General features: G+C 62.4%; 2 protein-coding genes and 1 long non-coding RNA gene across 3 annotated transcripts in view; all 3 read right to left on the bottom strand.

The window, feature by feature from the left end:
* Window positions 1-2,407: 2,407 nt before the first annotated feature.
* Window positions 2,408-7,651, bottom strand: LOC112977457 (C5a anaphylatoxin chemotactic receptor 1-like). Its single transcript, XM_026089842.1, has 3 exons — window positions 6,997-7,651; window positions 6,060-6,547; window positions 2,408-4,250 (listed from the first exon to the last, which is right to left on the bottom strand). Exon 3 carries the CDS (start codon window positions 4,230-4,232, stop codon window positions 3,180-3,182), a length of 1,053 nt encoding a protein of 350 aa, XP_025945627.1. The 5' UTR covers window positions 4,233-4,250; window positions 6,060-6,547; window positions 6,997-7,651; the 3' UTR covers window positions 2,408-3,179.
* Window positions 7,652-8,172: 521 nt separating this feature from the next.
* Window positions 8,173-10,529, bottom strand: LOC112977458. Its single transcript, XR_003257509.1, has 3 exons — window positions 10,341-10,529; window positions 10,119-10,192; window positions 8,173-8,894 (listed from the first exon to the last, which is right to left on the bottom strand). It is a non-coding gene; the product is annotated as an uncharacterized LOC112977458 (long non-coding RNA).
* Window positions 10,530-10,641: 112 nt separating this feature from the next.
* CCDC9 (coiled-coil domain containing 9) overlaps window positions 10,642-14,199 on the bottom strand; it is a 5,188-nt gene continuing 1,630 nt past the window's right edge. Inside the window, exons 2-11 of the mRNA XM_026089816.1 lie at window positions 13,907-14,179; window positions 13,223-13,369; window positions 12,824-13,087; window positions 12,552-12,635; window positions 12,261-12,437; window positions 11,813-12,000; window positions 11,608-11,660; window positions 11,345-11,468; window positions 11,177-11,249; window positions 10,642-11,073 (exon numbers count right to left, since the gene is read on the bottom strand). Of these exons, the coding sequence (XP_025945601.1) occupies window positions 10,642-11,073; window positions 11,177-11,249; window positions 11,345-11,468; window positions 11,608-11,660; window positions 11,813-12,000; window positions 12,261-12,437; window positions 12,552-12,635; window positions 12,824-13,087; window positions 13,223-13,369; window positions 13,907-14,179 (1,815 nt within the window). The remainder of the gene's footprint in view (window positions 11,074-11,176; window positions 11,250-11,344; window positions 11,469-11,607; window positions 11,661-11,812; window positions 12,001-12,260; window positions 12,438-12,551; window positions 12,636-12,823; window positions 13,088-13,222; window positions 13,370-13,906; window positions 14,180-14,199) is intronic.

A 14,199-nucleotide genomic window follows, 5' to 3' on the forward strand; every position in this document is an offset into this window, starting at 1 on the left:
GTTGAGGACGGTGAGGGAGGGCAGCAGCTTGCAGGCGAAGCGGCCCAGCGGCCAGTGGTGGTCGTGGGCCAGCGGCAGGGCCAGGAAGGGCAGCGCCAGGCAGCAGAGCAGGTCAGCCAGGGCCAGGTGCAGGAAGCAGAGTGCGCTCAGCCGGCGCCGCGGCTCGCTGGCGGCTGCCCAGGCCACGGCGGCATTGCCCGGCACTCCCAGGAGGAAGGTGAGGGCGTACAGCACCAGCGCTGCCCCGTAGCTGGGCGGCAGCGCAGGCCGCACCGCCTGGGCGCCCTCGAAGTCGGGGGCTGTGAAGTTGAGGTCGAAGTCGGCGTAGTCRTCGCTGCGCTCCCACGGCACCGTCATCCTCGGCCCTGCAAGACAAAAGCGAGCGAAATCCAGCAGCCTCCTCTGAGCGGGAAGCACTCCCCTGGGGCGGACGAAGGGGAAAGCTGACCTCTGCGCCGGCCCGGCCGGACACGGGGGCCCTGGGGTAGCTGGAGGCCTCTGCCCCCTCCACCACCTCTCCCACACTGCCGCTGCGGCTCGTCCCGCCGCGTTTATGCCCTGGGGACGGAGTCTCAGCACCCACGGGGAAGCCGCCTTCGCAGGAGACCCGTGCCTACTTCCTCGCTCCAGAGGAAGGGGAGGGCAGGGCTGAGGGCGTCCGCTCTCGACCTCGTGAAAAAAGCCTGGCCAAGGACTATAAACAGCCTAAAGCGGCAACACTTGACTTGGAGCAAAGAGAAAGGGAGCACTGCGAATTTCAGCCCAAGATCTGGCAGCATCATGGGTGAACGCAGGCGGGAGAAGCCCATCGTCTCCATCGGGCCYGCAAGGCCGGCCGCACTGGCAGAGGCGCTGCAAGGCTGTTGGTGCTGGATCTCCTTCAGCACCTCTGCAGCGCCCCGTGTCCCACACGGCCCCATCTCCAGACGCGCTGAGGGTCCGTGCTGTCCCCTGGTCCGGGTGGCTGATGAAGATGTTGAGCAACATCACCCAGGACGGGGCTCCCCAGCTCTCCCTTCCAGCCCTTTCTGAGGGTGGGCCAGACAGTTTGCTTTTCCTTAGGCAGTAGGAGGTGAGAGGGTCCCTCCAGCCGCGCTGAGGCCCACGGTGCTCGGCAAGACGACAGCCTGCGCAGGGGACATGTCCTCCTCTCCCTGCTGGTTTCCATTCCCTCCTACGCTGGCGCAGGGAGGGGGTTGTGCAGAGGGGGACTGCGCCCCGCTGGCTGCTGTACAGCCGCAGCGTGACCCATAGCCCCCCAAATGGCCAGACACCAGCTGGAGCTTGTGAAACCTCTGCTCTTTCCACACTCCAGGAGTTTGACCACAGGCCAGCTTTTGCCAGCCACTGCAACTGCTTTCCGGGCCGGGGGGAAACTGCGGTGTTTGTTGTGTCACRAGCAAACTAAAATCCACTATGACAGCAAAAAAAAATCTCCCTGCTTTGCCCTAGCCCTGGAGCCCAGCTTCAAAATAAACAGCCGAAAAGGAGAACTAAGGGAGCAAGCCTTGCTCAGTGCTCTATAGCACTGCACGGGTGCAGATCTCAGGGGCTATCCCACCCATCCTGCACTCCCATCCAATCCCCACAGTGCCAGGATGAATCTGGTCTCAGGAGCTGGTTTGTGGCAGAACCAGACAGGCCCATTGGGCCAGGAAGGCTCTTCGCCCAGCCAGCAGGCAGAGCAATCAAGGCAGGGTGCTGCTTCACATGCTGCACTGACCATAACCCAGAGGAAACTCTCATGTCTGGATATTGCTAAACTTCTGCTTGCAACATGCCCACAGCGATGAACTCATGTGTGCTGGAAATCATGGCACAACCACTCCTTCCCCAGCCCTTACCAGGCTCGTGCACATCGKCGGCTGGGTCAGAAAGCCGCATGTGCACAAGAACTGCTCCAGCGTAGTCCCAGGGCTGCTTGCAGCTCTCTGAGTGGGAGCAGGAGACATCCAGGGCAGGAAGTGCCTCTCATTTACCCCTGGAAACATCTAGCGTGTTTTTTTTGTTTTTGTTTTTTTTAAGATGCTGAATAGCAAACTTACCGGTCACCAAGGTCCTTCTTGCAGCAGCCTGAGCTCACAAGCCAAGGAAAGCAGTGGCAAGGAAGGAGTGAGCTCCCCTGCCAGTTCCCAGGGAGGTCGCTGTGCACGGCCAACAGCTCTGCCGGTGTGGAGAGCCTTTGCCCAAACAGAGCTGTTTTCACAGATCAGGCAGGCACAGCCCTGTGCACCGTGTCTCTCCCCACCCACACACACYGCACACATCCACACCCTGAGTCATCTCTGGACCTTTCACCCTGCAGCATCAGGCCAAAGAAACGAGACCCTTGATGCTGGAGGAGCTGTCTGTGAACAAGAGGTCTGCATTACCCACCCTCCCAGACGAGGGGCAGACGTAGGCCACAGCAGGTTCAATATTTATTTGCAAAGTTGGACGCATTTACAGTAACGAAGCAGGGCTGAGCCAGGCAGATCAGCTGGGGCGAGGAGCAGCAGGCCCCTTCTGCTGGGATGGGCAGGGGACACGCCAAGCCCCCGCGTACCAGGGAGGACTTAAGTCTGCAGGAAGGCAGACTCCCGAGGCCCAGGAGTGCTGGAGGGCTCAAGGCAAGTTCACCACACRGAGCTCATCTCTGGCCTCCCTGACCGTAAGCCCAGGCCTGCCTGCAGGGATGTGGGTCAGCAGGGTTTGCCAGGCAGCACAGCCCTTACGGGGCTGAGAGGGGCCCCAGCGCAGGGCACAGAGTGCAGGGACCTGGAGACAGGGGACGGGGTCAAAGTTTGGCCTGGAGGAGAAATGGGAGAAGGGGATATTGCAGGAGCCTGCAAGAAAAAMGTCCACTCTAAGGAGTCTTTTTACCATTGGGCGGGTTGCAACCACAGAGAAAGCCATGAAGGGGCCCCTAGGCAGAGAGGAGCTGGGTATGTGGATACACAAATTTGACAGCATGCGAGTTGCTCCAGCTTCCCCAACCCACAAGCAAAGTAGCCAGTTTCCAGCAGGGAAGGGGGAGAGGGGGGGCAAAAGATGCATCTTCTCTCTGCAGTAGCCACCCAGACCCCCAGGAGAGGGTTACATCCCCAAACAAAATGGGTTCAGGAGGGCAGGAGGCAACGCTCCCCTGGAGCTATTCCCAGCCAGTACCCTGGAGACATCTCAACGGGAGCCATGCCCAGTCACACGTTGGTGCTGACGCTCTGGTCGTCCACTGTGGACTTGGTCTTCACCCTGCTGTCCCCCATGGTGCTGGGGGAGTCCTCACTCAGCACGCTGCGCAGCACAGCTCTCCAGGAGCGCCGGAACTTGTCCTTGAAGTCCTGGCCCACGATGACATAGATAATGGGGTTGAGGCAGCTGTTGATGTACGCTATGCCAGCGACATAAGGGTCTGCTTCCAAGGCACCCTTGAACAAGCTCGTGTGCGGAAGGGTAGAGGCCAGGATCAGCCCCACAACATGGTAAGGCAGCCAACACACGAAGAAGCTGACAATCACTACGAGGATGAGCTTGATGGCTTTCTGAGAGCGGGCAAAGCGCTTGCTGCGGACACGGGCCAGCAGCAGGCTGTAGCAAGCCGTGATCACCACAAAGGGCACCAAGAAGCCACAGAGGAAACGTAAGACAGCCGTGAAGACCTCAGTGAAGCGCTGGTGACGCCCAACAGACACATAGTCCAGCACGCAGGTCTCCTTGTCAGAGAAGACGTCGCGGCGCGTCGTCCGGAAGACGAAGGAGGGGATGGTGAGGAGCGCCGCCAGGCCCCAGGCGGCCGTGCAGACCCCCCGCGCCAGCCCCAGTGTCCGGTGGTTCTGGCACCACACCGGCTGCATCACCAGGGCACAGCGGTCCCCACTGATGGCCGTCAGCAGCAGGACACTGGCAAACATGTTGAGGATGGTGAGGGAGGGCAGCAGCTTGCAGGCAAAGTGGCCCAGCGGCCAGCGGTGGTCGTGGGCCAGCGGCAGGGCCAGGAAGGGCAGGGCCAGGCAGCAGAGCAGGTCGGCCACGGAGAGGTTGAGGAACCAGACACCATTCACTGTGCGCCTCATCTCAAAGCCGGTCACCCAGATGACAGCCCCATTGCCCAGCACACCCAGGAGGAAGATGATGGCGTACAGCACCAGTATTGCCCGGTAGCTGTGAGGGATTTCATAGTTATCGAGTCCAAACATGTAATAGTCATCAAGGTCAGAATAATTGGAGGTATAATTGTATGTTGGGAAGTCCATACTCCAACAGCTCCCAACCTGGAAACCAAACTCAGTTAGAAATCATCATCTCATTCTCCAAACAAATGGACCTTTCCACCCTGAGCAGCATATCCAATACCCTCAGCACGGAGACTGGACATGCCAAGTAGCCTGGGACAGGGGGTAGCAGCATCATGACATGCTCAGTGCTGGGCAGGGCCCAGCTGCTGTCCTAATCAGAACAGGCATCAAACAAGCAACTCTTCTTTTTCAGAATGAAGCTGTGACAGAGAATAATCTGCACTGGCCTATATGATGTTCTGCCAGGAGCTCCACAACAAGAGTGTGTGGCATAAGAGCCCTGAAATACTGGGTTTCTGTCCTCCTGCAGCTCTTGCTCCTCCCTGGGAAATAGGGTGGAAAAAGCACTTATTCTTGTATTGTTATTCCCCTCCCCGATCACCAAGGAAATACCAACTTCCCCAGCTTTCTTGATTTGTTCTTCGTTGCATTTTGCAAGAACTCAGATGGGGAAACACTGGGAAGCTGCAACTCTGCCGGGGCAGCTTTCCTGGGTGCTGTTGGGTCCTGCTGAGCACGATGACACTGGGGATTTGCTCTCATTCTCATTCCAAGCCCCGGGCACGGGCAGACTGACCCCACGCTCTTTGTAAGGGGAGTAGGGAACCGAATTGCAGTGAGGAAGGTGCAGTCTGCACTACCCAGCCCTGGGCCTCTGCTGTTGCCTCCTATGAGCTGGAGATGGGTTGGAGCCACTCAAGCATCCCTCCCTCAGGAGAGGGAATGGGAAGAATTAACACTTTTCTGTGGAGGCAGAAGACACTTAGGGCTGTGACCACAGAGCACTCTGCTTCAAAAGGAAGAAAAAAGCTCTGCAAACACACAAGATTTCCCTTGCACTGGGAGTCACAAGTGCAAAGGGCTAGAGAGAGAGAGGATGGGTGTGCCAGCTCCCTGGGGACCCAGAGCCAAGCTGCGACATATCAAAAGGAGAGGGCAGGAAGGAGCTGGACCCAGTTCTGCCCAGAGACAGCAGTGGAACTTCTCACTGCCAAAAACATCACCCTAAGTGTCCACAGCGCAGGGGAAAACAGAACCTGAAGCAGCAGGAGAGGCCAGCATGGGGAAGGTCTAGGATTGTCCTATTGCCTGCTGAGTGACGTCTGTGCACCCATGGCAAGGAAGAGGGGCAGAGACCAGTCCTAGGCTTAAAGTGCCTCTAAGTATCAGTCTGCAGTTAAAGAGGGGCTACAGCAACCTCACTTAATGCCCTCACCTCAGACTGCAGCAAAAGACACTGCTACAGTGGAAGGCACTGAGGACCCTTCTGCCCACACAGGCTCAGACAACGTTTCTGCAAGGGTTTGCTGTTGGTTGCAACCACTTACAGCCAGCCTGGCTATCAGAGGAAGCGGGCATGCCACTCTGCATGGTACTGGACACTGTGCACACCAAATCATAAGCGCTGGGTATTGCTGTGACAGCCCTTTCCCCTGTCTGGAAAACAAGTGGCATGAGAGGGTAGATCCCAACTGGCCAAGGCTGAGCCTAGGAGCTGGAGGCAAGGGGAAAAGGGGGCTGTTAAAGCTGGTGTCTCTCACAATCAGGTGGACAAACCTCACCTAAGGTCAGAAGTCATTTAGTGGTGGCCAGGGCCATCCCCACAGCACACAAGAACACATCCAAGCAGATGCTAAAGAAATCCCTGCTCCGCCTATGAAGATATCTCTAAATATTGAAGGGAGAGCATCTCACACAGAAAAAAAACATGGGACCACCCAACCCAACTGAGCAGCGAGAGGAATCCTGCCAGGAACCCGTGCGGCTGATTTAGCAGCTGCTCACCTGGCACAGAGAGTCCTCGCAGGCTGCGTCTGCCCTGCCAACAGTCCTGGTGTGTGGGGAAGGACGGACTGAGTCAGCACTGGGGTTTTATACAGCAATGGACAGGAAGCAGTGTGTGCATCTTCAGAAAGATTAACAGTTTCATCAGCTAGGAAGCTGGGTTGTCCGCATAAAGGAAGGACATTGTTCGCAGAACAGGGCATCTGCAGCGGGACCAAGATGATCTGGGCTCGGTCCTGTGCTGCTTGGTTCCCGCATCAGGGACCTCCTGTCCTTCACTTGCGCTGTTGTCGGGCTTTTATGTGTGCAAAGCAGGCATGAAACATGGTGGTGCAGAACAGCTGCGCTGTGCTGGGGCGAGCAGCTGTGGGGGGCATCCTGGCTAGCAGAAAGCTCCATCTCCTGCTGCAATGGGGGGGGATCTTCGTACACAAACCCCTTCATCGCAGAGCTGGCAACAAGGCGCCCACAGAAGCAAAGGGTCAGGGCTAGAAAACAAGGAGAAGACATGAGCCCCAGAACTGCACCTTGCTTGAGTCGTAACAGGCTTGTTCAAGCTTGGAGGCTATTCCCCACTGCCACAGCTGGGCCCAGGAAGGCTCCAGGCACAAGCCTCACCAGAGARGACGTGGGGGCCGACCAGAGCACCCCAGGGCTTTGCATGGCAAAGCCCACCTCAGCCCCACAGTGAGGGGGCAGCATCCCTCCTATCCCCCACCAGCCCTTTCCCTACCACCAACACCATGCCCTGGGGGACATCAGTGCGGCTGCTGTCTGCTTTGGTCCTCACAGGGCGGCAGGAGCCGAGGTCTCCGAGCACCCTCTGCTGTCAGTGGGTGTCACGCCAGAGCTCCATCACAGGCAGCTGACCGCCCTCCTCAGCACAAACCCACAACAACGCCAGGCCGGGGGGGTCTGGGGAGAGCGAGCGCAGTACCTGGGGCCGGAATGACTGGGAAAAGGCTGTAGAGCTCCTGGTCTTGTTTGGTTCCTCAGTCCGGGACGAATTCCAGCACATGAAAATACCGTTAGTGTCCAAGGAGGAGGGCTGGGGAGGTCTCACTCCAAGTCACGTATGTTTGGAGAAGAGGACGTCTCCCAGCACATCTTGGCTCAGAGCCGCCCTTGGCTGCTGCTTCGCCCCAGATCCAGGCACGTTCTCCTTCCCTCTCGGCTGGGACCTGCAGACTGCTCGGCTGCCCAAACCCCTCCGCGTCCCCACAGCAGCAGGATGCACCCAGCCCTATCCTGCTGGTGCAGGGGAAGCCACAAGGTCCTGCAGCACTTAAGTGAGAGCCCCCCTGCTCCCAGCAAGGCTCCCAGACAGGCAGGGCTGCGTCTTACCCAGGCACTCCTACCCTCCTCCTTTCACCCCCAAACCTCCTCCAGAGCCCCTCCGGCCGCTGCCGGGAACCCCCGAACAGGACAGGTTTCTTCCAACCCCCTTCACAGCACCCTCGCAGGCTGGGAACTGCATCCCAGAAGCAGCGCCCAGCTCCCCGCAGGATTCCTCTGTCCCCAGCCCCGTCCCTGCGGAGGCTGCAGCCCTGCCGGCCGCCCCGGAGAGCCCGGTCCCCCGGAGAGCCCGGTTCCCCGGAGCGCGGGGCCATGTCCCCCGGGCCCTCAGCCTGCGCCAGCGGCAGAGCCATTGCAGAGCTGCAGGGCTGGGGAGGCAGCGGGGCCCTGCTCGGTGCCGTTCCCGGTGCCGCGGGGCGCCCAGACCAGCCCGTAGTAGATGACGAGGAGCAGCGCAGCCAGCGAGACGCACAGGAAATAGGCGCAGACGGTGGCGACGCGGAGCCAGCGCGGGGGCKGCCGCCCCCCGCCCAGCAGCAGCTTCCCCGCGCCCCGCAGCCGCTCCCCGGCGTAGCTGGGCAGCACCGGGGGGCCAGGGCTGGCCCCTTCCTGCTGCTTCATGGCTCCAGCGCCAGGGCGCCCAGGCCCGTGCCGCCCCCTCCGGCCCCATGCCAGGCTCRGCCTCCCGTGCCGCCCCCGCAGCACCGCCCCTTGCCATTACCAGGACCCTCCGGCCCGGGGCACTGGGAGAGGGGACTCCCCCCATCCAGCTGTGCGCTCCAGGAGAAGGGACCCCCCAGCAGCAAGTGGCCAGGTGTAGAGGTGTTTCGGAGGTTTATTTTATAAAGACCCAGATGTCGCTGACGTGGGGTGAGGCGGCCACCACGGGACCAGYCCCCTGCTCGGCTCCAGCTGGAGTTGCCAGGCACAGGAGGTGCCTGGGCTCCAGACCTTCTGCACCCAGGTGAGAGGGGAGGAAGGGGACCGCCAAGGGCATGGGAAAGGGGCAAAGGACTCCTCCGTGCCCTCCAGGGCCTGTCCCTGGGCAGCCAGGGCTCTTACCCAGGGCTGAAGCAGCAGCGCCTGGGGCCTCTGCAGCAGGAAGGCGGCAGCTGCAGAGCGGGGTCGTCACCAGAGGGGCTGTGAGTGGAGCCCCCAGCCCAGGAGCCTCTGCACACCCTCCGCTCGTGCCCGGGCACAGACCTGGCACACGCGGCCACCTCTCCGCTACGTTAGTACTACCAGCGCTCCCTTTCACGGGGCAGACGCGGGTGCTCCTGCACATGCCTCAGCACCCAGTGCTGGGTTTGACACACCTCCCCCTTGGGTGCAGAACAGATCCAGGGACCACCCACCCTCCCCCACAGGTAAGGGAAGTCCAACCCCAGCACGGTGCAGGTGGGTTATTCCCCAGATATGTTTCCTGCCAGCAGTGGAGGAGCTGCCCCGGCTCACAGTCTCTAGAAAGCTGTAGGAGTCACAGTGGGAGCAACCCGGGTAACAGAGGGCCGCTCCGGCACGTCAGGGCGCTTTGCCATCCTGTCAAAGGAGAGAGAGAAGGCACAGTGAAGTCGGCTCCCAGGACACGCCAGCCCAGGAACCACGCACGCAAGGCTGGGTGCCTGCAGCGAGCAGGAGAGAAACAACCCCGAGCACATCCCCAGCTGTGCTCTGCCCGCACAGAGCCATGTCGGCAGAGGCACCCACAGCAGAGAAGCCCAGGGGAGGCCAGACCCTGCTCAGGGCTGTTCCCTACCCTCCTTCCAGACCCACAGGAAACACCAGCATCAGGCAGAGGAGGGGCACTTGGCACCAGACAAACACAAGGGAACGTACATGTCCAGAAACAGCCTCCAGTTCCTCCCGCAGCCCTTTCCCCAGCTGGCCCGTGGCACCCCCCCACTGCCCCAGCCAGAGGCAGCGCAGCCCCAGCATGGGTGCCCCACACTCAGCTCTGCTCCCTGCAGGAGGACTCTGTGCTCGGAGCCTGCTCCTGCCCCAGGCTCTGGCAGGAAGCAGCAGGGCAGCCAGCAGGACAGGCCAACCYGGGGTGAAGCCACGAGACAGGGCAGCATCACAACCCCAAGGCAGGGGCGGTCCAGGAAGCGTTCGTCCCCTTGTCCCCAGCTGCTGCCCCCACCATTCCCACCTGGGGCAGTTACCTGGGGCCCATAGCACGCCATCTCCCACCCTTGGCTACAAGCTACAGGGAGAGACCAGTCCCTGGGCTGTTTTGGGAGGGAAGAGTTTAATACAGGACAGACAGACTTACAGACATGGTTAAGTGCCTCAGACTGCCCGGATCCCCCTGCCCACAGGGGCTGCAGTTTCCCCACCAAAGCAGGCTCCTGGCTAGCACAGTAGAGCCAGCACTTGCACCCCAAGTCCCCGACAGCCCCTGCCATCTGGGGATGGCCTGGCTGAGAGCACGGGAAGCTCCTGGGATTCGAGAGAGCCAGGTCCTGACCCCACTGCGGGGGCTGGAGAGGGGAGGGGAAGAGCTCAGAGCCCCAGCAGACTCCATGCAGCCTGTTCCCATTGCACAGAGATCCCGGGAGCAAGCACTGCAGCTCCAGGGTGATTGCAGGCCCGCAGGAGCACAGGAGGCAGGCGAGTCAGTCTGCAGCATGAGCATCAGAGCCGGCAAGCACCACCCAGAAGTGGGAAGGACAGACAGACAAGACAGAGCACGAAGCCCAGAGGGTGCAGGAGTCAGTCCCATTAGCGGCCGGCTGGAGAGGGCGAGTTCTTACGGAAACGCACCCGCTCAAAGTCTGTGATTTCCACTGTGCCAGGAGCAGCCTCTGTGTCTGGCTCGTGGGGCAAAGCCTGGGGTCCTGGGGASAGAGCAGAGAGGGGACTGAACTCCCGGCCAGGCAGCAGGCTCGCAGGAGCCCTCCCCAGGCACTGGACCCCACAATCGGGCCAGCACCCAAAGCGGGGAGGCTCCCTCACCCCTGCAGAACTCCCTGCTCCCCTCRCCACCTTGTGTCTCATCCTCTGGGGCAGCTGGGGGGCTCCCTGCCGCCTCTTCCAGCTTCTCCAAATCTCCCGAGGCCTCCTGCTCTGTGGCTGGCCYTGCTTCCTCCTGCTGCAGGGGCTCCACAGGGCTCTGCCCCCCCTGGGAGGCCTCAGCCAGCTCCGCGGGGCTCAGTCCTGGGGGAGAGACCACRGTCAGGCATGAAGAGGGCTCCACTCGGCCCCTTTCCCCGTGCTGTCAACCCAGGGCCGAGCCCAGGTCAGGGCCGCACACCCTAATCTGCAGAGGAGGGGGACCCATCCCACCTCATCTCCTGCCCCCCTCACCTGCGGTCTCTCCAGACGCCCCTCTCGACTGGTCCGGGGSGGCGGGGGGGCCTGGCAAGGGGCTGTCCCCCAGGCTGCTGCGGGGAGAGGCCAGGTCCATCTCCTCGGCCCAGTCCGAGACGGGCTGGTGGCCCTCCACGGGGGAGAAGGGGCTCAGGGGCTTGCTCGGCCCCCCGCCGGTGCTGGGCGCCACAGGGGGCATGTGCAGCCTGGGAGCTGCAGCCTGCCCAGCCTTCGGGGGACGCTGGGCTTTGGGGGATGTGCTGGGGGGCGCTTCATCCTCGCCCGATGACCCAGGGCTGTCTTCCTCCTCCTCTTCTTCCTCACTGACATCCTCCCACTGGTCTTCATCTTCCTCAGGGTTCAGGGAGAGCTGCGGCTCAGGGAAGGCTGCGCTTGCCAGTTCATCCACCTGCCGACACAGAGCAAGGACCAGTTGAGGCAGAGAAAGGTGATGCACTGCTGGACATGGCCTGTTGCCGGACCCCCACGGGTTCCGCTCCAGAGTGTTTTACCTTCTGCCCCAGGCCTTCAACTCTCGCTTCTGCTGCCAGAGGCTCCTTCTCCTCCCAGCGGTTGTCGTGCATGCTGGAGAGGAGGAAAAGCATCAGTGTGAAAGCTCCACCGTGGCCCCCACCCGCCGAGAGCCCCAGCTTGCCAGAGAGCACCCCAGGCCCCCCAACCTGTAAGGCTTGGCCCCCGCTCCCTGGCTCCGTCCGCGGCCCCGTCCCTTTCTTCTCCGCTCTGTGCGATGCGGGGACAGGAACTCCCCGAAGGTAGGTGGCTTGGGCGGGCGCTTCTTCTCATCTGCGACAGGAGGGGAGACTTGCTGGAGCACCGCTCAAGGCCTCGTGTCAGGCTGGCACCTTGCCCTGCTCAGCTGCCCAACACACGCTCTTGTCCTACCCTGTCTCCCCCCAGGTCCCATGGGAAGCTACAAACTCACCCTGTCTGCTGCCCTCTTCCAGGCCTGGTGCTGCCGCAGAGCCCTCCTTGAACCTGAGACAGGCGGAGATGCGTGAGACAAAGAACACCACATCTCCCAAGGGGTCTGAGCTCAACCCAAACCRGCCTCTTCCCCCAGCTCAGCCCACGGGAGCCGCCCCCGATCCATGCCCCTGTAATGGGGGCAGTCCCCCTTCTCCACGTACATCGTGTCCGTTTTCTCAGCATCCCATTCCCGGCGCCACTGGCCCGTGGGTTTGCGGTGACGCGCCAGGCGCTCCTGGTCTATCTGCTCCCGCTCCTTCTTCCAGCGCACRTACTCCGCTCGCTCGCGGCCCGTCATGGACAGCGTCATGTCCAGTGTCCCCCCAGCCTTCGGGCCAGACCGGCAGCCCTGGGGGAAGACACAGGTCAACACGCCAGGAGCCAGAAACCCCCCCGAGGCCAAATCCTGCCCCAGCGCCTCCAGCCATGTCTGACACCCACCCCAGGACCACCAATGTCTATAGGGAGCAAGAAGCAGCCACTTGAGGGACTCATAAACTTCCCTAGCTTCCCCCAAAGCTGCAGCTCTTCACAGCTCAAGACTCCTCTTTTCCACCACAAAAGCCCCGTCCAGGGCAGCGCCTTGCCCTCTCCCTGCGAGGTACGTACAGGGCCCTGCCAGGCCTTCTCGCGCTCCATGCCTGTCTTGACCTTGTCGAAGTCCGCCCCTCCCCAGTTGCGGATGTGCCGCCTGCTCCCCTCCTTGCGGTCAGCATCCTGGAAGGGGCCGCTGCGCCGCGGGTCGTCCAGGAAGTTGCGCACCGGGTTCTTCTCATGCAGCCCATCCTGAGCGAGGGGGAGAAGGGGATGCTGTCACCTCGTCTCTCCAAAGCCAGGCGAGGGGCATCTCCCCACGCACGCTGTCGGCCTCCTGCCCTGGCAGCGCCCTCCCTGGCTCACCCGCTGGTTTCGCTCGTACTCCGCGATCTTCTCCATCTCCTCGTTCATCTTCTCGATGTTCTGGCGCCTCCGCTCTTCCCACTCCTGGTGAGGGCGGGATGATGAGAGCAAAACCAGGAAAAACCAGTTCCTCCCAGAACACACAACACCCCACACCACTCCCTGCCCAGGCCTTGAACATGGAGCTTTTAGCAGGGAAGACACCCTGCACCATCGGCTTCCCTCGTGACCCGCGGTGAACCCGCATGCACCACGCCACCTCCGACACCCACCTTGGACTTCCTGTCGGGGCCGGTGTCTCCCCCCGTCGCAAGACTGGCTGCCCCCCGGCCCCGCGACCGGCGACCACGTCCGCTGCGCTCTGCCAGGGACACGCGGTCCCCCCCGGCCCCTTCCCAGGCAGGGTCACCGGGGGGCTCCGCCCGCGGGGACCGGCTGGAGGGACGCAGGCCTGCACGCCCCGAGCCCCGGGGAGCGCCGCTGCGGCCAGACTTGGGGGCGCTGGGAGACTTCCTGTCGCTGACAACACGCTTCTCCTGGGGGAGAGAAGGGCAAGGYGCCAGGTTCAGTGACAGCTGCCCCACTCATGCCTGCCCTTCTCCCGACTCCCCCAGCCCGTGGCATGCCCTGCCCCACGGACTGTCTCCCCCTGCCCCTACCCCCCCACTCACCCCAGGGGAGAGCATGACCTGGACAGTGATGGAGAGATCCTTGTCCACCCATTTCCGTTCAGGCTCGCCCTCAGCGGGTCGCGCCCGGCGTAGAGCTGTCACCGCGATGCCCTCCTGCTCTGCTTTCTTCCGGTCCTCCTCGATCTCCTGCAGGGAGGACACATGCATGAGCGGGGGCCCGGCTGGGACAGACACCCACCTCCTCCAGGGACCCTCGTGGGCCTGCCCAGGCCTCCTCCACCACCTTGGTCCTCCCCATGCATTTGGGCAATAGGCAGAGTCCCGAGTTCACCCAGGACAACTCCCCCACAAGGAGGGAGTTCCTGGTCCCTGCAGGGAGTCTCTGCCCTACAAGTCTCTCGACAAGATGGATGAGACCAGACACAGCCTCTCGGCCCATCGATTCCTGAGCCGTTGCCTTCCCCAGGGTTTAGGGGAGACGAGGAACAGGAACCACCCCCCCGCCAGGCTGCCCCCTTGCAATCCCACACCACATAAGAAGCCCAGCGCTAAGCCACAGCAGGGGATTAGGGGCTGTAAGTGCCTTAACCCGCTCTGCCTCTGCGCAGGCAGGACGTCAGAGGGCCACACACGGCCCCGACGCGGGGTGGTGGAGGAGCGCGCACCGCGGGCGCAGGGCCTGGGCTGGGACCTGCCAGGCGCTCGGGCCAGGCCCCCCCGCACCTGGTAGCGCTTGATGAGGGCCTCGTTCTTCTTGCGCAGCGCCTCGATGCGCTTGTCCAGCTCCGCGTCCTTCTCCTCCTTCGACTTCAGGTCCAGCGTGGCCGACTGCGGCGAAGGCGGCGGGTTGAGCGAGGGCCCCCGGCCCAGACCCGCCCCGCAGGAACCCCCGGGCCGGGCCCCAAATCGGCCCCACGCCGAGACCCCCAAGCGCGGCCCGGGGGCCCCCAGGCCGGGCCCGGCCTCCGCCCGAGACCCCCAAACACCGCCCCGGCGCTGGACCGAGACCCCCCCCC

Source organism: Apteryx rowi, unplaced genomic scaffold (genome assembly GCF_003343035.1).
Source record: "Apteryx rowi isolate R43461 unplaced genomic scaffold, aptRow1 scaffold_830, whole genome shotgun sequence".
NCBI classification, from domain to species: Eukaryota; Metazoa; Chordata; class Aves; order Apterygiformes; family Apterygidae; genus Apteryx; species Apteryx rowi.